This window comes from Anastrepha ludens, chromosome 5 (genome assembly GCF_028408465.1).
Source record: "Anastrepha ludens isolate Willacy chromosome 5, idAnaLude1.1, whole genome shotgun sequence".
NCBI classification, from domain to species: Eukaryota; Metazoa; Arthropoda; class Insecta; order Diptera; family Tephritidae; genus Anastrepha; species Anastrepha ludens.
In genome coordinates, this window is record NC_071501.1 from 36,987,167 (window position 1) to 37,008,958 (window position 21,792).

At 35.9% G+C, this 21,792-nt stretch overlaps 1 protein-coding gene across 2 annotated transcripts in view; it reads right to left on the reverse strand.

The window, feature by feature from the left end:
- The window catches only part of LOC128863800 (uncharacterized), a 77,349-nt gene extending 56,869 nt beyond the window's left edge, over positions 1 to 20,480 (reverse strand). For both annotated transcript variants that reach the window (XM_054103152.1, XM_054103151.1), the window contains exon 1: positions 19,250 to 20,480. In XM_054103152.1, coding sequence (XP_053959127.1) covers positions 19,250 to 19,973 — 724 coding nt within the window. In that variant the 5' untranslated portion in view covers positions 19,974 to 20,480. The remainder of the gene's footprint in view (positions 1 to 19,249) is intronic.
- Positions 20,481 to 21,792: the final 1,312 nt, after the last annotated feature.

Consider the following 21,792-nt stretch of genomic DNA (forward strand, 5'->3'; position numbering starts at 1 on the left):
GTAGGTCCCTCTATTTATGGGGAAAGACACACGCCACAAATAGGAGGAGGAGCTCAGCCAAATACTCAAAAAGGGTGTAAGCGCCAATTATTTACTTATTTATTTATTAAATCAACCCTATCATTGAATCTATTATTTCACAACAGAATAGGTTAGGTTAGGTGGAAGCGATTGCCTACTGTGGGTCACACTCAGGCTCAAATCCCCTTATGATACCATATGTGTAATTTATCTTTATCTCTCCTAAAACCAGTCTGTACTTTTGAACAGAATCTTCCAATTCATTAAAGACTTGTCTACCTAAAATGGTAAGTCTACGTCTGGATAGAGCAGGACAGTAGCACAAAAGGTGCGGGATCGTCTTTTCCTCTTCCTCATTCAGACAACTTCTGCAGAAGTCATGTGTTTGCACACCCATCCGCTTTCCATGTTGAAATGTCAATGAATACTGAAAAAAGTATGTATTTAGTTTGGCAGTAGGTACGCGAGACCTGTCAAAAAACCCATTTGGAAAAGTACCTCCAATCTGAACCCTGCAGATTAGATATATATCTGGGTTAATTTGTTGTTTTATTGTTATTTAATTTTTTCCGCCGTCTTGTTGCGGCAGCAAACAAGATAGCAAATTTTTCTAGTCATAGTGGAGTTGGTAATTTTTTCATTAATTTAACTTCGTGATATCGCCAATTTATGTTCCACAATTTACCAGAAGGTTCACTTTTCCCAATAAAGCAAAAAAAGATAACACAATTAAATATAACAATTAAAAAAAAAGGCTTTAAAAATAAAATTGAAAAAGAAACCCTGCATGATAAGTTTACTTCTTTCTATTTCTTCGATTGTCGAGCTTTGTTTGTCCCAATTGGCGCAAATTTAGTTAAGGAATGATTTCATTCACAAATAATAAATAAAAATAGTATAATCATGCAGGGCTGAATCCAGACATATTTTAAGAAAAACAAAAGATAAACATGTTCTCCCTAAACAGAAAACAAAAAAACTAATATACAAGTCGTGTACCTAAAACAGTAAGATGAGGTATAAGTATAAATACGACAGTCAAATATGTTGGCAGTCAGTCCAGTATTAACTTAGAGTTAAGAACTACACTAAAATAAAATTAAAAAAAAATTATTTTTATATTTTTCCAAAGTCAAGCAAGTCCTTAACTATCTTCCAAGTCTTTAACACGTTCCCTGTCCCAATACAAAAATGCAAAATTGACCGACAAGTCCAACAGGGTTTTTTAATAATTTGTTTTTTTGTAGATAGCTTTAGTAATAATACTAATTTAAAAAAAAAACGGATGTAGGGTATTTCTACCTGAAACACATATGGTCCATGAGCGTAGAGGGACATTTTTGCTTCTGCACGTTCATGAAACACATGTGGTTCAAGGAACTTTTTCTATTCCCCTGACGCACATATGGCTCAGGAACGTATCAGTGCTTATCAGGTGCGCGTTTCCTGAACCATATGTGGCTCAGCGGACAGGGAACGTGTTAACTAGTTTGCGAACCACTGCCACCGTTTGTAGCAAATTCTATATATGGAACACGCAAATGCGGCGTGATGCAATTCTGAGCAAGCCAGCTAAGGAAATTCATCAAACCATTTTTAGCATAACTTCAAGTTTGGAGCTTTAAATTTTTGCGGTAATGGCACCCAGCTACTGCGATGCACTTATTCAGCTACTGCAATGCACTCAGCCGAATGTCAATAGAATTTCCAACATCTTTTGGTTTCTCGACCGCGCAGGTGGAGCAATATTCAATTTTCTGTTTTCACTAAAAGAGCTGTGATCGGTCTTTTTATTAAAAATGTATGCATCAGATCCAGGTATTTTGAAACAGCTTCGGCAGATTTTCATGGATTTTACTATTCGGGGAGTGGTTTGATTGACACTCCAAATCTTCATATAACAATTTATGAACAAATACAGCGCCAATATCGTCTTAGTGGACTTCATTGGAAGCGCATGGATGTAACCGCAAAAGCAAATTTTGAATTCAAAGGAATTTACGTAAATGCACGCAAAGCAAATTAGTCGGTTTTATTGATTTGGTTGCTCAGCGCAGCGGTGGCTAGTGCATAATTCGCTAAATTTCCTTAGTGCGGTATAATTTTTGTAAAACACTTTACCATTTTCAGCCAGTTATAGAAAAAAGATAGATATTAGTTGATGTAAAGTTTTTAATATTTTTTAGTTTTATTTTGTTGATGAAATTAACATAGTTATTACATCTATGCTCCTACTCCATATTACTCCTATGCAAATAGTTCCAAATCAGTTCTGACTAATCTTCTCTCCGAAGGTAATGGAAGTGCAGTCCATTCCCATGCCGGTCCGCCGAGAAAATTTCCATGATTGCATCAACATTTTCGACGATTGATCCATCAGAACCAAGGTGGATTTAATAAGGTGACAGCATTCTCCCAGCTGAATTTTTCGCCGTAGGTATGGCTTACGTCAAAATGTTATGCTTTGTTTGTATGTATTGGTATGTTTACATTCGTATGTTTACATTTGCTTGCTGATTTTGACATAATGCTTGCACCAAACGCAACAACAAATACATGTAGGGTTTTACTTATATGTGTTTGCTGTCACCTGTAATAAATTCGCCTTGATCAGAACGGAATTGTTAGAATTCCTGTTGCTGTTGCATTCGATACCGTATTGGGTCCATAAACAGCACTCAATTTTTTCACTTTAAGTTTAGTGGTACTGAAGAATGTATCAAATTTTCTCTTTCTTACCACCATTTTGGAACTAGGTAAAGAAGTGTAATGTCACCTTTAAACCACCGTATGCAGTATGCAATGTATACATACATCCAGCGGAAAACTTTCAGAACTTTTTACATCACGCAATATAACGGTATGATCTATATGCACTTTAGCTGAAAAGAGCCTGGAATCAGCTTCAATATAGGTACACCTCGCCTCTATTCCTCAAAGCTGCTCGCGAGTTTTGCTTTGTTTGAAACAGTATAGAAAGTCTTCTTCCTTCAAGACTCACGCCGCTTTCTCTTTCACGATATACAGTCTGTCTAATGGAAGCGTGACCGACAAAATTCAAACTTATAAGTTTCGTTATAAAAAAACTTAAATGCTGCTAAATAGATGTATCCTTTTCGCAATAATCATTGTGCAATTTGTTAGTTTTCTAAGAAATTTAGAAAGCGTAAGGTCTTTTTACAAAATCAGCTCCGCGAATGAAAAACGATTTGAATAGGTTTTTCTATGTGCACACCATAAAGTCCAAAAATATCCAGCAAAATATTTGAAGAAGTCAAAGACGATCATAAATAAATGGTGCCACGATATGCCGAAGTTTAGTCCTCGATGACTTCCCCGGAAGGCACAATAAAAATACCTCTCCAAAGCAAAATCAGAAAATCATTGATTTATTTGTGATAAAACCGAAATTATGAAACAGTTTTAAGGAAAAGTAGTGTTAATGTATCAAAGGACACGATTCGAGGACGTTTATACTTTTAATGCTGTTTGGCGGAGCTTCTCTCTCAATTTTTCGGGTGCATTTTTATGGCATAACTGCAACGCAGACAATTTTTCTTCCTTTAATGCACGGTTGCAGGATGAATAAAGAAGTCTATCTATCGCTGGGTTTCACTAATTGATTAGAAACATTCTGATAGACAATACGAAAGAAGCTGGATTGTCGTCATTGATGGAGCAGCCATGACTTGAAAATCACAATTCCATATCGAACAACGAAAAAAACATGCATAATTTCATTGAACATTGATTTTGGCTCTCGGGAAAGTTAGTTTCTTCCAGCGCATGGGCTTCGAGTTATAAGTCAAAACATTTTCTTTGTCCTGTTCCTATTTGACATCCTGTACCGAGCCTAGACATACGACGGGTTAAAGTTGCCCCCGGCGCTGTGCGAGTGGGTTCGTAACCATTTGATTAAACCACATCTCGGGTGCACGCTTTTCTGTTTGTTCAGAGGGTCTTTTGTTGGTTTGTTTTGGTTTTTGTTTTGTTGGTTGTTTTTTTTTTTTTGTCGACCATCTTTTAGCTTTGCATGGAGTTACCTTTTAGGACGCTTTGCGCTTTTGCAAACTTTTTGAATTACTTCTGCCTTTTTCTCTTATCTGCGTATGTATTTTTCAGAGAAATTCAAATTGCTGCTAAAAGGTTGGCAGTTGAAATCGGCCACAAGTGTCAAAATCGTTCGCAGTTGTCAAAAAATCGGCCACAAGTGTCGATCGATATCGAGGTGGCACAAAATTAATCATCCAATTTTCTTTTCGAATGACTCTTTACTAAAAAAAATGGTTTTAAGTTTTGGAAAACGTGTTACCAGAAAATATAAACCTCCACCCTTTCGACTTCCCAAATTAAACAACCACGTTCTCCCGCTTTTATCGGAAGTTAGGTATCTTGGAGCGATACTTGACTCCAAGCTCCATTGTAAGCTACACATTGACAATTGGGTAAAGAAGGCCAATATAGCCTTCTACTCCTGCAAATCTATGTTCGGTAAAAAATGGGGACTCAAGCCACAGGTCGTGCTGTGGATGTACTACCCAGTGGTTTTGTCAATTTTAACGTATGGATGCTTGGTTTGGTGGGAAGCTCTTCGGAAGGGCTATAATATCACTAAACTGGGGAGGGTCCAAAGGACTGCATGCATTGGCATCACCAGAGCATGTAAAACTTTCCTCAGTGCTGCCCTGAATGTCGTTTGCACTTACTTTTCATCGACTTTTACGTTATTTCCATAGCAGCTCAAAGTGCAATCAGGCCAAGGGAGATTGGCCTCTGGAGACAATCTCTCAAGAGACATGGTAGCATTTTCGGGCAGTTAACACCGTATTTCTCCGAACTTCGAACAGATCTCTCTATCCGCAAACTAGAGTTTGAGGGTCGTGCTAGGGCAATCTTTCCAAATAGGCAGGATTGGATCGAGGAGAAAATCTGTACCGAAGCTTGCACCTGTCTTCACTGACGGTTCCAAGATGGAATCGGGAGTCGGAGGAGGTGTTTTCTCTAAAGCAGTCAATTTATCTATCTCCTTTAAACTGTCGAATACTGCTAGTATTTTTCAAGCAGAATGCTTGAAGGCCTGCAGGCATGCAAAATGCTTGGGGAACGTGGCAGTGAGATATTAACATTTTCTACGACAGTCAAGTCTTTTGGACTCCTCGCCATTCAATTTCCAAACTCGTAGCGGTGTTTACCGGTCACTGGACGATCGGCAGACACGCGGAAAAGCTAGGGTTACCATTTAACCCCCATTGCAGAAGCTGCGGGGACCTTTCAGAGAAGGAGACTGCTGAGTACTTTCTCTGTAAATGTCCGGGTTTGGCAGCTAGACGATGAAGGTCACTGGGGGCAAGTTTTTCCGACAGCCTGGGCCAGTGCTCCAACCTAAATTCCATCAATCTTCCCCATTATATCAACAGTTCTGGCTGGCTGTAGATATCTGCCTGTTGGAGGTCTCATAATGGTATCAAAACGACGCTTCAGTGGTACTTGAGGAGTGCCAGACTGGCACTTCAACCATTTCACCTACCTACCTATGGAACACGATGTTACGCGCTTGATTGCTTGTCGTTAGTATACTGAAGCTGTATAGTTTACAAGCATCAAATGTGTTGGACTCGTATATGCGCAAAAATTAGAAATCTTCCGATAGGGTGATTAATTTTGCGCCGCCTTGTACATATATTAGAAAATGTTAAATGTTCAGTTTGTTCTTTTGATTTATCTTATATTTAAATGAATAATTTAACTGTTAAAATCCTAAAACAAGATATTTTTGGAACGTTAAATTGGTAATTAAGGTATCTTATTTTAAATTACTACAAAACCATTGCATAGGGACTACCTATAATAAGAGTGGTAAGCCGAGATCATTGCAATTGCAAGAAATCCAAATTCTTAATGAATATTTTAAGTTAATTCCATACTTCTACATTTAGCTTAGTTACTTACTTCAGCTATTCAAGAGCTTTGATATATAAAAGAAAAAAAAAATCGAAAATGAATTCGCAATCGTATTTTCAAACCTTTCTGTTGTTTAATATAGGCAGATTTCATTAAAAAAAAAATATTCTTTAAACGGAGTGTGCAATTGAGGGTAAACCAGCAAATTCTTCTTGAATCACATATTGATACTCACAGCTATTCCGCGGTCATAAAAGTGGCAGAGGCTCGGTCTCATATCCCTGCGTGGTTAAATGGATCACTTAAAAAACGTTTCGGTATAATGAAAACTTATTTACAAGTGAATGGTGTGCTGTCCGATTTTAAAAATAAATTTCGATCGAGATAATGCACCAACCGCGCCTTGTAAACGTAAATTTATAAATAAAGTGAGGCAAAAGGCAAGTGAATTGATAACACAATCTACACTCATGTTCGTACAGCCCGATCAACTAAGAATATTGCTGCTGCTGTCGATAGTGAACGCATGAACCTGAGAACATCAAGTTGCCGGCAATCTCACAAACTTAAGATTACCCGCACAAACCTGAAAAGAATACTGCTGTAGTTGTTGTCGTTGTAGCAACAATAAACATTCCCTATAAATTTTGGAAGAATGCTACTGAAGTGATAGTCTTTGGCCAGCTATAAATCCGAATCGTTTCCAAGAACACAGAACGGACTGTCGTGGTTCCAAATACAAAAAAATCAAATCAGTAAAAAGAAGTATGCTAAAATAATTCGGCTTATTCGCTTATAAGCTCCAATTAACTCAGAAATCGAAGACAAATGTTGGTCCGCTGGAATAACGGCCCTTCATATAGCATGCCTCACTATGAATCAGAAGGAATAAATAAATATTTATATATATTTATGGGATTAGGAACAACTAGAAAAATACGGTGAGAGAAGTGGTCAATAGTCACCTTCTCTGAGGGTTTTCGGAAAGCAAGAAATTAAGCTTCATCTTTTCTGCGCTTTCCTGCGAAATAAGGTGTGTAATTCCCCTTTATCTGCAGTCAGGGCGATGCCTTACAGGAGTTGACTAGTTTGAATCTGCACCATGGCGTCATCAGAGCCGTGATCGCGGTTTGACTATCGGAAAATCTCCTTCGCTCCCACGTTCCCCAAGCATTTTGCATGTCTGGAGGAAAGCAAAGATTTTTGCCTGGAAAACACTAGCGGTATTTGACAATCTTTGGGGAAAAAGATAAATGGGCTGATTTGGATTCCATCTTGGACCCGTCACTGAAGACAGAGGTCCCAGGGTTCCCAAGACAGTCGGTTCTACGTAACCGGGACGACCCGGAATTATATTCGGCGAAGGACTGTCACTTCAGCAGCATTCCCCAAATATACAACAACAACAACAGAGGCACAAGCTTCGATGCAGATTTTCCCCTCGATCCACTCCTAACTACTAGGAAAGATTGTTCAGTTTTCCCTTGAGAGATTGCCTCCAGAGACCTTTGAAGCTGGATTTACACGAATACTATAATTTAAAAAAATTTCTTTTTCATAAATTAAATTCGGATTATAAATTATTTCAAATTTATTATAACTTCTATGAATTAAGGGGTTCAAAATGAAGCCAATTTCTTTGATCATGAGAAAGCGGCGAACACTGAACCGGGATGCTCAGCATGCATTTGCAACAGTTGCGTGCACAACATAATTATTACGATCCATGTATGTATATATGTATTAATTTGTTTAACCCATTCGATGCTACACTCATACATGCACATTTAGTTCTCACAGCAGATTTTATATATCTGGTATAAAAATATAATTAACTTTGCCACTCAAAAATAAGTTGAAAGAGGAAAATTGAAGATAAGCAAACACTTTCAAACAGATGCACGTATATGTATGTATGGACGCACACATACTCATATACATATGCACTTTTTAATATTTTATAAATAAATATTTGTTCGCAGATTTCTGGATTAACAATAAAAACTAAAACCAAACCAGGTTGTTGATTACAACTTCATATCTTTGATGAAGAAGAAAAATTTGCACAATTCCTGACTAACACGCGACCGTCCACTATATACATATACGCACAGTGGCGTTCAAAATAATAGCAGCATGGGATATTGCCAAGTTTTAAATATTTATTTATTGTATTTTTTTAATTACATTTTTTTGTATTTTCCTAAACACAAAAAACTACTACATAAAAATCATATAACTCAAAATTTCAAACCTTTAAAACAAAATTTAAAAAAATATATATAGAGTATATTTAATCTGCCACCAAAATGTTCTGAGAATTTTTAGATAAATTCTGGTTCGCAGTTTTTGCCCACAAGTACTATTGTGCAAGTTTAAAGTTGGCAAAATTTGCTTTGACTTTTGATAATTTTTTATATAATTGAAATTTCTTTATATGGAAGATAATTCGAAATGTCTTACGAAGCTGCAATCCAGAATTTTTAAAAAAATTCTGCCTAAAAGTTGGAAATTATGATGAAGAGACTTCCGAACATTTGCTTTCTATGGAAGAAAATTCTCAACTTGGTATGCAAAAACACACAAAACAAATTTTTTTATATTAAAAAATCAACGCGATTTCATACATACACTTACTACAATTGAATCGTCTATAAAAAAATTAATACTTAGAAGTTTTCTAAGGATTCTATTTAAAAAGTAGAAAATTTGTTAACAATTTTTTTTTTTAATTTTTCTAAATTTTGTACAAAATTTCAAGCTTTAAATTACAGTCTGTCTAATGGAAGCGTAACCGCCATAACTTGAAAACTTTTATACCAATTCGTTTCTTACAAACTGTCTTTTTAAGGTTAGTATGAACTGAAAAAGAGGCGAATGCAACAAAACTAGTGGCAGCTATGTGTTAGGTCTGGGACTATTCAGCCCATGTGTTATATTCAATCAAATTTACAGACACCACCATTAGCTATAATGGCTGTAACTTAATTTCTGTACAAGTTGTGGAGGTAATCGACTCCGAATCAGCCCAATTTGCCTTTATAATTGCTTGGCCGTCCATATTTGTTTTCCTTTGAGTTTTTGCTTACCCAAACATTTTCAATACGGTTGACATCAGGCTGTTGTGAAGACTAATCCAACATTTAAATCCCATTTTCCTGTTTCCACTCCCCACACCTTCGGCTTCGATACTAGAGTTCGTGACCGTCTTGTAAAATCCACGGTTGGCTAGTTTTTCCCAAACACCTTCGCTGCTGATGGAAATACTGCTTTTTTGCTTCATCAGAACTGCGTTCGAATTGGCGGTAAACACAAATAAAAAACCAAATCATTTTCCGGAGAAGCAGCCTCAAACACTTTCCCATGACAGTTGGTTCTACGTAACCGGAACGACCTGAATTTATATCCGACTAAGAACCGTCATTTCGGCAGCATTCCCCGTACTTTTTTAACATTTCGTTGAAGTAGTCGGTTCAACAGTACACCAGGATTGACGTATGCAACTATTCGACCAAAAGGAAGATTCATCCGTGAATATTATGTTTGCCCGTTCTTCCGTTCTGAATTTGCCAAGTCTTTTTTCAATGTGTGATAGTGTAGGTAGCGGTTTTTTTTTTCAATTTGCTCCGGAATTTTGAGGCTTTCTGCATGTAAACGCCTTCGAATCGTGTCTTTGGATACAGTAACTACTCGTTTCCTTAAAACTGATTCAGCTTCACGTAACAATAAGTTCGAATTTGTCGTCCGAGGAAGTCAACAACGTTTTTAACATCGGTATTCCATTGCACCCGCCGTAGCCGAATGGGTTGGTAAGTGACCATTCGGAATTCGCAGAGAGAAATTAGGTTCGAATCTCGGTGAAACACCAAAATTAAGAAAAAAAACATTTTTCTAATAGCGGTCGCCCCTCGGCAGGCAATGGCAAACCTCCGAGTGTATTTCTGTCATGACAAAAGCTCCTCATAAAAAATATCTGCCGTTCGGAGAAACATCAAGACGCACACCACAAATGTTCGCGCCAATTATATATACATATATATTCCATTGCACCCACTTATTTATGAACGTCTTCGACTTCTCCAAATATTTTGCTGCAGATGCACGTGAAATTTTTTGACTTTTACGGTGTGTACAGAGGAACACTGCTTTAAATCGTTTTTCATGCACGGAACTCTTTTTGTTAAAAAAACGTAGACTGTCTAAATTTCTCACAAAATAAACAAATTGCATAACGCATATTGCCAAGAGGATACGCCTATTTAGCAACATTTAATTTATTTTTAAACGGAACTCTAAGTTTGAATTTTAGTTTTAAAATTAACTATTTCGATTTAAGTTTATCGTCATTTTTTGCTTTGCGTTAGATTTAAGAACTTGATTTTTAATTTTGTAATTTAAAGTGTGTTGCTGTGCTATAAAAGACTGAGTCTTACAGATTCAAACACATTTATAAAAATAAAAAAAATAAACATACGTTTTAAAAAGGGGCAGATCATAGGCTATTCCGCATTTCTCATTAAATAAGGGGCGTTAGACTTTATAAGCGACGATCAAAGTATGCGTTTTTAAGCAGTCACTGGATACAAAAATATATCGGAAGGTGTAATTTATTCCTTTTTTTCAAGTGTAATTTATTTGATTTGGGAACAGCTGATAAATTCATTGAAAAATCCCAGCTTCAATCAATACTTTGTTACAGCTGAGCCGACAGCTGTTCTAGTTGAATGAAATATATGGAGGAAATATTAAATTTATAAAGCAGTGGATAAGTATTCTCATATAAAATCTTCAGATACTAACAGCTATTTTTCTTATTTGAGACTTTTAAAAAAGACACGTACCTACAAAATAAAGCAAAACACTAGCATAAAACATTATTTTCTCGGTAGATGTCTCTAGTTATCGATATCTCGCAAAGTATCGATCAAACATTTCACACTAAAATACTTTTTTTTTATTGTTTGTTCCATTCAGTTGTGAGTTACAGGTTGTTCCTAATGGAAGTCAACAAAGAGAAAATTCGGTACATTTTACAATCTTTATTTGATAATTGAAATTGCCGATAAAATCACAGAAATAATAGAAGTTAATCGGCATGTTAGTAATCGTAGCATCGACAGAATCTAAAGATCCACCATGAAATATTTTTAAAACATTTGCGCAAAAATGTTACATAAAAATAATGGATTTCTTTTTCCCTAAACTAATATTTTACCAGATGCCAGAGTATACTTTTCCAAAGATTTTTAACGTGCTGAACTGAAATCTGAGGTCAGAATTGTTTCCTAAGTGATTTTGAAGTAAAATGGTAAAAAATAGGTTTTTGACTTATATTTGGGGTTACGGGAACAACGTTATTTCTGTCCTAACTTTCAGACCTGCGCTATCAAAATGCACCCGTCCCATCTTGTTTGCTAATTGGGTCTGGGATGTGTCACTCAGACAACACCTCCTGTCCTATCCAAAGGGCAAATTTTCTCCAGCAATCCGAATTGTGTTCCGGAATTGGGAAATCGTATTTTCCTCGTACTTTCGTCATTGTGAATAGGTGTTTAAACACAGTGTGTGCAGTTACTACTTCGTCGAAACGAAAATATTGTTCTGCTCTCGCTAATGCTCTCTACTTGAGGAAAGGAGTAGTACAGCAGGTAGGGAAAAACGCGTTAGATACTGTTTTGCTCTGCTCTAAGCTACGTGTCGTTACTGCTTGTAAAAACAAAAGTAAAAAAAAAAACAATTGATATCTGTTGTCGAAGTAATAGCACATTACCGAAATTGTTCATGTGCGCTATCGCTATTGCGCTCATTCCTATTGCTCTCTCTCACTCCTCCCTTAGCTGATATTTGGGTACTATTCGTTTTTGTTTTGTTAGATGCCTTTTTGATGCGTTTTTGCGGTTATAAATGATTGCCATATAAAATTTTTTGTAATAACTTACTCCAGCAGAGACTTGGCAGCGTACCTTCAATTGTGGACTAGATTTGGACAAATCAAAGGTATATGTGCCTGAAAAAGTAGAGAGTTGGCATCAGATACTCCGATATAATGTTAGCACGGAATGAGGTCGTCTGGAAACAGGAATTGTAATTTTTGATATTCTTGAGGAAATATTTCGAATCATCAGTGATTCCCTCTAACGAAGTTTTAAATGACCCTCTAACGAAGCTGCCAAGTGATTCCATGGGGACTTGCGTCACAATAAGAAAAAATTGTTTAGGGTTTAACTAAGATTTTATTATAAATTCAACTCATAAAGATACAAAAATTGTTTACATTTGAAAAATTATTTGTAATTAACTAAATTCATTTAAAATGGTTTATCAAAATAAAATAAGTTTTCAAAACGGGGTGAAAAATAATGGTAATTCGCGTTGCATATTTCGGGCAAATAACTTGTCTGCGAAATTAAACACACAAATCCATGCTTGATATTTTAGTATGTTTTAAGATCAAAGCAAGGATGGTATACGAACAAAAAAAATCCACAATATAATTATTGAACTTATGGATAATTTATAAAATATGTGGTAACGGTACATAAAATTAGTTTTTCGCGTTACTTCTGAGTCATGTACACGGTCCGACACTCGAAGTGTAAACCAACCAGTAAACGCGAAAAAAGAAAATCAGTAATGGATTTCAAACGTAATAGTGTGATTGCATTGTATTTGGCTGGAAAATCACAACTAGCGATTGTTCTTGAGCTCGAGCACCTTACCGTAAATAAAGTTTTTGTTTATCGCACCATTACTCGTTACAGTGATACTTGTAATTGCGAAACGTCGTGGAGGTGATCATCAAAAGACTGCAACGTCACGTGAAATGGTTCAAAAAGTGAAGAAGCGACTTGAGCGAAATCCCCGACGAAGGTCCAATCAAATAGCGAAAGAACTGAAAATATCTCACCGTAGCATCCGCCGCATACTGAAAAATGATTTCAAAGTCAAGCCTTACAAGATCAAAAAGGGGCAAGATCTCACACCAAAGCAGAAACAAGTCAGATTTGATAGAGCGAAGTAGTTGCTTCGTTAGGCCGAAAGCGGTAAATTTCCGAACATTGTGTTTTCTGACGAGAAAATTTTTCAAATTGAGCAATTCGTAAACTCCCAAAGCGATAGGGTTTATTTGACCGACCGCTCATACGAGAAATTGAGTCATCGATTTGGCCACCAGGAGGCAGCATCCGCCACAGGTAATGGTTTGGGCCGCTGTAACCGCAGATGGGCGCTCTCTAATCGTTTTCATCGAGCCTGGCGTCAAGGTAAATGAGAAATATTATCGGGAAAGTATTCTGGAGGTTGCTTTGAAGCCTTGGGCAGCCAAACATTTCAGTGGCAGACCATGGACATTTCAACAGCACTCGGCACCGTCTCACAAAGTTCGAGTGAACCAAGAATGGCTAAAAAACAACGTTCCGAACTTTATAGACGCGAATCCGATGGATTATTCTCTTTGGGCCGTTTTGGAGACCAAACTAAAATGTTCACCAGTCTCGAGGCGCTGAAAAAAGCCATTGTCAGCAAGTGGGCCAAAATGCTTGCAGGTCACATTCGGACCGTCTCAAGGCCATAATCAGCAAAAGGCGATAATATCGAGCAAAAGTAAATTGATTCTTAATTTTGTATTATTTTCACTCATTTTTTACTTTGAATTGAATAAAACAACTTTTCCGAACTAAATTGATAGTCATTTTAATTGGTTACACTTCGAGTGCCGGCCCCTGTATATTACCAAGGATAATAGATTGCCAGGTTTGGCCATCCGCTATGGTGAAAAGAAAATTGTGAGAGAACTCGACGGCAGAATTCTCCCCGCTTATTTCACACGCATTCACACACCCCTCGAATATGCCGTTGCTCATTGGACTACGAAGTAACATGACCGGGGGCTGCGTGAATTTTTTTCGTATATCACCAACACAAACTCATTTTTTTCGTAAACAAACCCCTGCCATGACCCCGCTTACGTCAACCAATCAGCTGATTCCTTGAAAAACGCTAAGACCAGGCTAACGGACTGATGTTGACCACACCTCTGCATTCTGTACATCGTGCTATATTACGATGTTCTTTAATGAAAATTGTGTGTGTTTCAGAAATAGGGCATACAAATAATTAATTTGGAGCTTTTGTTTAAAATTTTGATTTTGAAATATAAGAAAGTCTTTAAGGCCTTGTGTGCTAATGTCATAACGCAGATAAAATTTTTTTTGTTTAACGTCTACACTTACAACTTATTCCGTGAACTCTGAGATGCTGGAAACCAGGAGTCTAAAATAGAAGCTTTCTAAATTTTAGTTCGGTGGTTCTATAAATGTATAAAGCAGCTATGTAAAATTTGCTATGACAGCATAAAATATCGGAAACTAAAATAAGTTTAGTCATTTTAACGCCGTTACTGTAAAGCAGGTGTGCAATTAGTATTTATTTTTTCTTGCACACGCAATACTTATAATGTACTATGTCAGCTAAGTCATTCACATTTTTGAAGAAATTCCCATATTTTTTCATTAACTTTCTTGAATCAAAAATACTAAATGGGTGCAAAAGATATCACGAAAAATGTTTCTGCTCAAGTTCAGAAAGTTTAATTTTTCCTCCCGCACAACAGCAGATTCACTCTTAAATTTCATTGCTTTGCAGTTCTGCCACAGTTTGTCCGTTCTGCCGGCTTTAACAAATTTACACGCGGTATAGAACATTCGGTTCATATGAAAAGGCAATTTGGCAAAATGAAGTTCGGTTATTTAGACATCGCAACTGAAAAAAACTTCGCTACTAATCCAATAGTTGTTGTTGTTTTGGTATACTGCTTCCCTTGATTCGATTCGTAAAACTTCAAGTTGGTGTTGTTGTAGCAACATAAACATGCCCTATAGACTTCAAATTTTTCTTGCCGCTGATCTGTCAATTCTTGATCGCGCATTCAAGAAGTGCTGACTCTTGCACGTTCATTGTAGGCCAAGCATTCTTCGCTAATCGAGCTTGATCATTACTGTCGAGTCACAATGGACGACTCTTACTCTTTCTTTTAAGCCCGTACTGGAGTTTGTTTTTCAAACTTTAATTTCAATTCGTTGTTATTTGTTTTGACAATCGTACAAATACAGTCAATAATTACATTAAAAGAGTTATAGTTCTTTAAAAAAAACATACTAAAATGTGTGCCCTACTACTAATGTGAACTATTAAATAACGGAAAAATCTACACTCAGCTGATTCGTAGGTATATAAACGAATTCGAACTTCATAGGCATACCAGCACACGCCATAAATCGTCTTCGAATTGTCAGACAGTTGGCGGTGAGTTGCGAATAGGATAATATAATACAAATAGAAAAATACGTTCGTACGTCCGGAAATTCATTTCAGGAATGTATTAACCCTTTGCACTCGAGACTTTTTTTCATTCATATTACCAGCAACTCGAAGTAATTCAAATAGAAAAATATTTAAGCATATACAAGTAAATGAAATTCCCATTAAAAAAATCATTGCTGTATGTTTTTGTTTTTGTAATAGATAATGTAAATAAATTTATAATTTTTTTATTAATTATATAGAGTTTTTTTTAATTAAAAATATAAAAACGACATCTAAAATCAAAATTGCTTCAGCTCTCCTATCTAAAGCGTAAAATTAAAATTTCGTTTACCGTCACATAAACACAAAAGTTTTAAAATAAAATGCATTTGTAATTTAGAAACAGAATAAATTTAGTTATTACGATTTGGTTTTGTCCTTATTTTAAGAACTGAAAATGATTTCCATTGTCTCTATAGCAGAGCGGTCGAGTTTGAAGGGAAATTTTAAATGGCTTCGCTGCGGAGTCTTCGAGCGAAAAGAGTTAATAGGTTAAATGATAGCTTGAAAAGAAGATAACGAATATCTAAGGACAAACAAGCTAAATTCAGTGTTAATAAAACAAAAGCAATGGTAAAGCGCAAGATAATCAGATATCAAATGATTAAATAATAAAAGATAAAGTTGATTAAATTTGGCTGTTGTTGTTGTAGCAGCATAAACATTCCCCATACATATACGAGGAACGATGCTGAAGTGACAGTCCTTGGGCGGATATAAATCGGTTACTTAGAATCAACTGGAATTAAATTTGGTATTTAGCTATTGTTATCCATAAAAAATTGAATGTTGATGAACATTTATATTATATATGCAATCACTTATAGTAAATTAAAAAAACTATAAATAGATAAATATAAAAAAATAAATAAATATAAAAACAATAAATAAATAAAAAAAAAAAAAATAAATAAATATAAAAAAAGTGCGTGTAGCGTAGGGCACATAACAGAAGGGAAACTTTCAAGACAAACAATGAAAGAGGGAGAGACCCGAGGAGAATGAGAGAGAGAGAGAGAGAGAGAGAGAGAGAGAGAGAGAGAGAGAGAGAGAGAGAGAGAGAGAGAATATATATCTAAATAAATTCACAACATTTGCAGAGAATACAAATAGACAAAACTTACAAAAAACGGAGAAGGGTCGACCGGTGTAGGTAAACGCCGGACACAAATCGTGGCAACAACGCGCACTACCTCGAGCGTTTATCACGCGCACAAACGCAGCGATTCCAGGACCGCAGCAACGGCACAAATTACCGCAAGGCAATACCAATAAATCCAACGCTGGAATGGATAGCACTTTATAGTACGCACAAGCACTAGCCAGGAAACGGAAATAAGCGTCAAAAAGTAGGCACCAAAAAAAAAAACGCCAAAAAAAATTGGGACCAAAAAACGCCCCAAACAGTAGGCACCAAGGAAGTATAACGCCAAAAAGTAGGCACCAAAAATATATTTCCTACAAGTTTGCACCAACAAGCGCCAAAAAGTAGGCAGTGTTATTTCACATGTTCCACGAAAATTATCTTTTCGAGATTCTACTGCAAATTTTTGGTAGATTTTACACGTAATATTTTTTTTATTATTTTTATTATTATTTATTTTTTTTATTATTATTTTTTTTTTTTATTATTATTTATTTTTTTTATTATTATTTATTTTTTTATTATTATTTATTTTTTTTATTATTTATTTTTTTATTATTACTATTATTATTTTTTTATTTTTATTGTACTATTATTATTATTTTTTTATTATTACTATTATTTATTTTTTATTATTATTACTATATTATTTTTATTTTTGATATTATATAAAGATTTCTATGATGAATTTGGAAACCCAATAAATCATAATAATAACAATACTGTTTTTTTACTCGTGGAACTAATTTAGTGTTTATTTTTAAATAATTATGGTTTTTCCTTTATAAATAAACTTTTTTAACGAATTTTATAGCCCAACAATCCATTTTTTGACGTTTTTTCACAGTTAAACTTATACTAAACGATGGTTTTTCCTTGATAATAATTGTATTTATAATTGAGAAATCTAGTTTTTGATGTTTTTTTTTCACAGTAAAACTGTAAAACTTGTGCTAAATGATGCTACAAACACCATTTCAATATATTTGTCCGAAAACGCTTGCAGGCTCATGGCTAAGTACTTTTGAAAATTTTAAAAATTTTGGTCAATAACAAATTTTTTTATGAATATAAAACATAATTGAGCTTTTAGATTGGTCTGCCACATGTTCTTCTTAATTTTCGAAGAATAGTAAAATTTAAGCATTTTATAAAAACTTGCATAAAATTAAAATGTATTTTCACAATACTTCGCCTTTAAAGTAACCATCATTTAGCCAAAATTTTAATTTATAAAAAGTATCATAACGCACTTGCGTGTCTCGTTGCGACAAACAAGATGACCATTAGAATAAAAAAAAGTAAAGTAGGCGTACTTTAAAGATAGAAACCACGTATATTGCAAATAAAGAAAATAAACGCACAATCGACCAATAGGGTCACACCTACAGAAGTTACAAATAAACGAATATATTCGTATAACAAATTTAGGTAACAAGTAGAATTGATTCAACAAAGTTTCTGAAAGGGTTAAATGTTTTATGAAAAAATTAGAATTTTTAAAAGGAATATGAATTTCAAATTTAAAAAATTAATATTTAATATTTTCTGCCTTTTATTTCATCTAATACATAGCCTTCTTGCACTGTATTGTTTATGAAACTAAATAAAATAGCACAGGGACCTAGTGACAAGTTTTTACAATTTATTTGGTTCTCATTTAATTTCAATAATTTTCCTTATGAAAATTTTGTTCATTCTTCTACAAAAACCATATAAATCGAAAAAAAAAATAAAACAAATTTTAATCAAGGTTACAAATTTTTTAATCAGAATTAAAAAAAATTCGAGTACGTATTTGAGCTACCAAGGCGCATTCATAAATATATTTGCCTTGTGAATTTCGTTATAATAAATCGCAAGTTTGAAACGCGTTGATTTTTGACGATTCTTTTTTTTGCTCACGGTGTTGGGTGTTTTCTTCTATATAAAAAAACAATCGAGCATTCATTAGCAGCGTCTGTATTCTCTACATTGCGCTGCCGTTCGGAGTTGGCTGTAGGTATCTCTATTTGTGAGGTGTTAGAATAAAATACTTTGTTATAACGGCAGAGCGGCGCATACCGGGTATTTGTTGGTGTATGTATAATACACAGAATGTACATATTAGTCAAGAGACTTTGAACAGCTAGTAGCAGTAGAACAAAAATGTATTTTGTTTTTGCTATTAGACCCTAAATGTCAAACCCTATAAACAACCATTAACAAATTAGAGTGATTTAAAAAAAAAAAAAATTTTCACAATTTACAGACCAAATAAATAAAAAATAAATAAATAATTGGCGCGTACACTTCTGTTACATAGGTGTTTGGCCGAGCTCCTCCTCCTATTTGTGGTGTGCGTCTTGATGTTGTTCCACAAATGGAGGGACCTACAGTTTCAAGCCGACTCCGAACGGCAGATATTTTTCTGAGGAGCTTTTTCATGGCAGAAATACACTCGGAGGTTTGCCATTGCCTGCCGAGGGGCGACCGCCATTGGAAATATGTTTTTATTAATTTTGCTTTCACCGAGAATCGAACCAACGACCTCTCTGTGAATTCCGAATGGTAATCACGCACCAACCCATTCGGCTACGGCGGCCGCCTAGACCAAATAAATAGCAAAAATAAATTCAATATGACTTAGTATTTGTAAGTAAAAAAAATTCTATATGCCTTAGTATTTGTAAAAAACTTAAATCCATATGTATGAGTTTGCTTTTTTAAACATTTTAAATTTCCAGATAAATATTTTTTAATAGCCCACTAACTTTAATAAGTTATAGAATTACTGTAATACGTGGTTGAAGCTATGCACAAACTCGCAAATTTACTTACTCTTTATAATCAATTCCTCCATTTGAATAGTTGGTGTTAGTATTTGTTCTAGTGGCTCCATTTTTATTCTTTCCGGTGGCAAAATAGCATGTTGTTGTTGTTGTTGCTGTGTATATACACAACCTCCCGCACTTGCTCTTCTTACACTTTCACTAGCCGCAGACATGCCAGACATACCGGCATTGTAGCCGCCACCGGCGACAGAAGAAACATTGACATGCGTCGGCATATAACCGCCCCCTACCGCACTAGCAACGCTTATACCAACAACTGGTGCTGTAGACGTTCCCGCAATAGAGGCATTTCCACTACCCACATGATGGCCAGCCAAATCAAGGTCAAAGCTGCCGACGCCGCTGCCACCACCAACGAGACTACTACCATTCGTTTCATATAAACAGCCACCCCTACCAAGACTATTTCCAAACATTCCGGGCATTCCATTACCACCCCTCATGCCAGTAGCAACGGCAGCTGAAGCAACATGTGCATGCGCTGCCACGGCGGCAGCATATTGCGCTTGTTGTTGTTGCTGCTGCTGCTGCTGATGTTGATGATGTAACTGTTGTTGTTGGTATTGTTGGTGCCATTGCCTTTGTTGATGCTGCTGCTGCTGATGGTGATGGTGTAGAAGTTGTTGCTGATGGTGGTGGTGCTGCTGCTGTTGTAGTTGGTGATGCTCAAGTTGTTGTTGTAAATGTTGTTTGTTTTGATTTTGCGACATGGCGTTGTGGAAAACAAAACACAACACTCACAACGCCGCCGTCGCACGTTTTCAATATAGCCGGTTGCCTCCTCTGTGCTACTCTATTCCTCGGCTGTTTTTGTTTTGTTATTATTTTATTATTTGCTTTCAGCACTTGTTTACGCTCTGTTTTCGGCACACGCTTTCGTTTCCTATTCGGCTCTCGCTTTTTCTACTACCTCTCCCACTTGCGTGCACAATTTTTTTTCTGTTTTTCGCACGGCGCCTTATATACTTGGAATTTTTTTGTATATGTACAAGCAGGGACTCCTGCTAGCTTCTACATGTTAGGTAGATTTTCGCACACATTTTTTCATCAATAATTTCTTCTTCTTCATGAATAAATTCTATTGCAAACACAAATTTACCACTTTAGCATGTAAAGGCACATAAAATTTGTTAATATTTTTCAAATTTTCCACTAAATTCGGCGTTTTAAAAATTTTTTCACGAGACGTGCAAATTTTTCCAGCGAACAGCGTCAAATTCTTCTCTCATTTGTCGTATGTCACAATTTGACAGTTGACTTTGGATTAGATTCACGTAGGGCTGCCAGCTCCGGTGCACTGAAATGTGTTTAAACAACACGAACTGAACGATGAAACTATTAAATATGTTGCGTCTACAAAGAATAATTGTGTGAAACGCATGAAAATCGTTTTATTTCTTAATAGATGTAGCAGATGTAATACTTTAGCAGATAGTTTTTATTTTCTTGCACAACGCGTTCAATTTATATCGCTTAGATATAAAATAAAAATTAATTATCCTACGTGAAACGCATTTTGGAGTAGATTTTTTTATTAAAAGCATTGGACCACTGCTGTAATTCTCACGACAGTCGGTTCTGCGTTATCGTAACAATCCAGTAAAGGTCTTCATTTATGGAAAATATATTATAACAACAGTAACTACCGCTGTTTTGGCTAAAGTTTTATAAGAAAAATACAAGAGGTACTTCGATAACGATAGTTTTAATTTTTTATTTTTACGCTGCCTCATATCTGTACTAAGTTGGGTTAGGTGAGAAACATGAGGTGTTTTCAAAAAGTATCGCGAATTTTGTGTTTTTTCAGAAATTACTTATTTATTCATTAATATCTATTTTGCCCCCTTCAAATTAATCCACATGAGATATTATGCACTTGCAGGGCCGTAGAGAGCATATCCGGGCCCCGGGGGAAAATTGCAAATGCGGGGCCTTTCCAATTATGTCTAATTCACATAATTCGAATTACTTTTGAGTAACTCCGGGCCCGGGGCCTCGATCATTTGTTTTGCCTCAAATCCGGGCGTTTCTGGCGTATTGCTTCGCACAAATTGCGCATAACTTGCAGGTAATATTCCTTATTGACCGTTTAACCCTCTGGCAAGAACTCATAATGCACAACGCCCCTGCAATCGAAGAAAACGGTAAGCAAAACTTTTATATTAGACCGAACTTGGCGCGCTTTTTTCGGTCTTGGTTCGTGCGCCAGCTTCCATTGAGATTATTAAGCTTTGGTTTCCACGTCGTAACCACAAACCCACGATTTGTCACTAGGTATGAACCTTTGGAGCAAATTTGGGTCGTCGTGGACAGAGTCCAACATCTCATTAGCAATGTTCATGCGATGCTGCTTTTGGTCGAAATTGAGCAGTTTTAGTATGAATTTTGCGGTGACTCGTCTCATGCCCAAATCATTGAAAAAAAATCGAATGGTAATAGCCAATCGATATGTCTAGGTCCTCAGCAATTTCTGTAACGGTGATACGACGATTTGCCAATACCATTTTCTTCATATACTTACGTATAAAT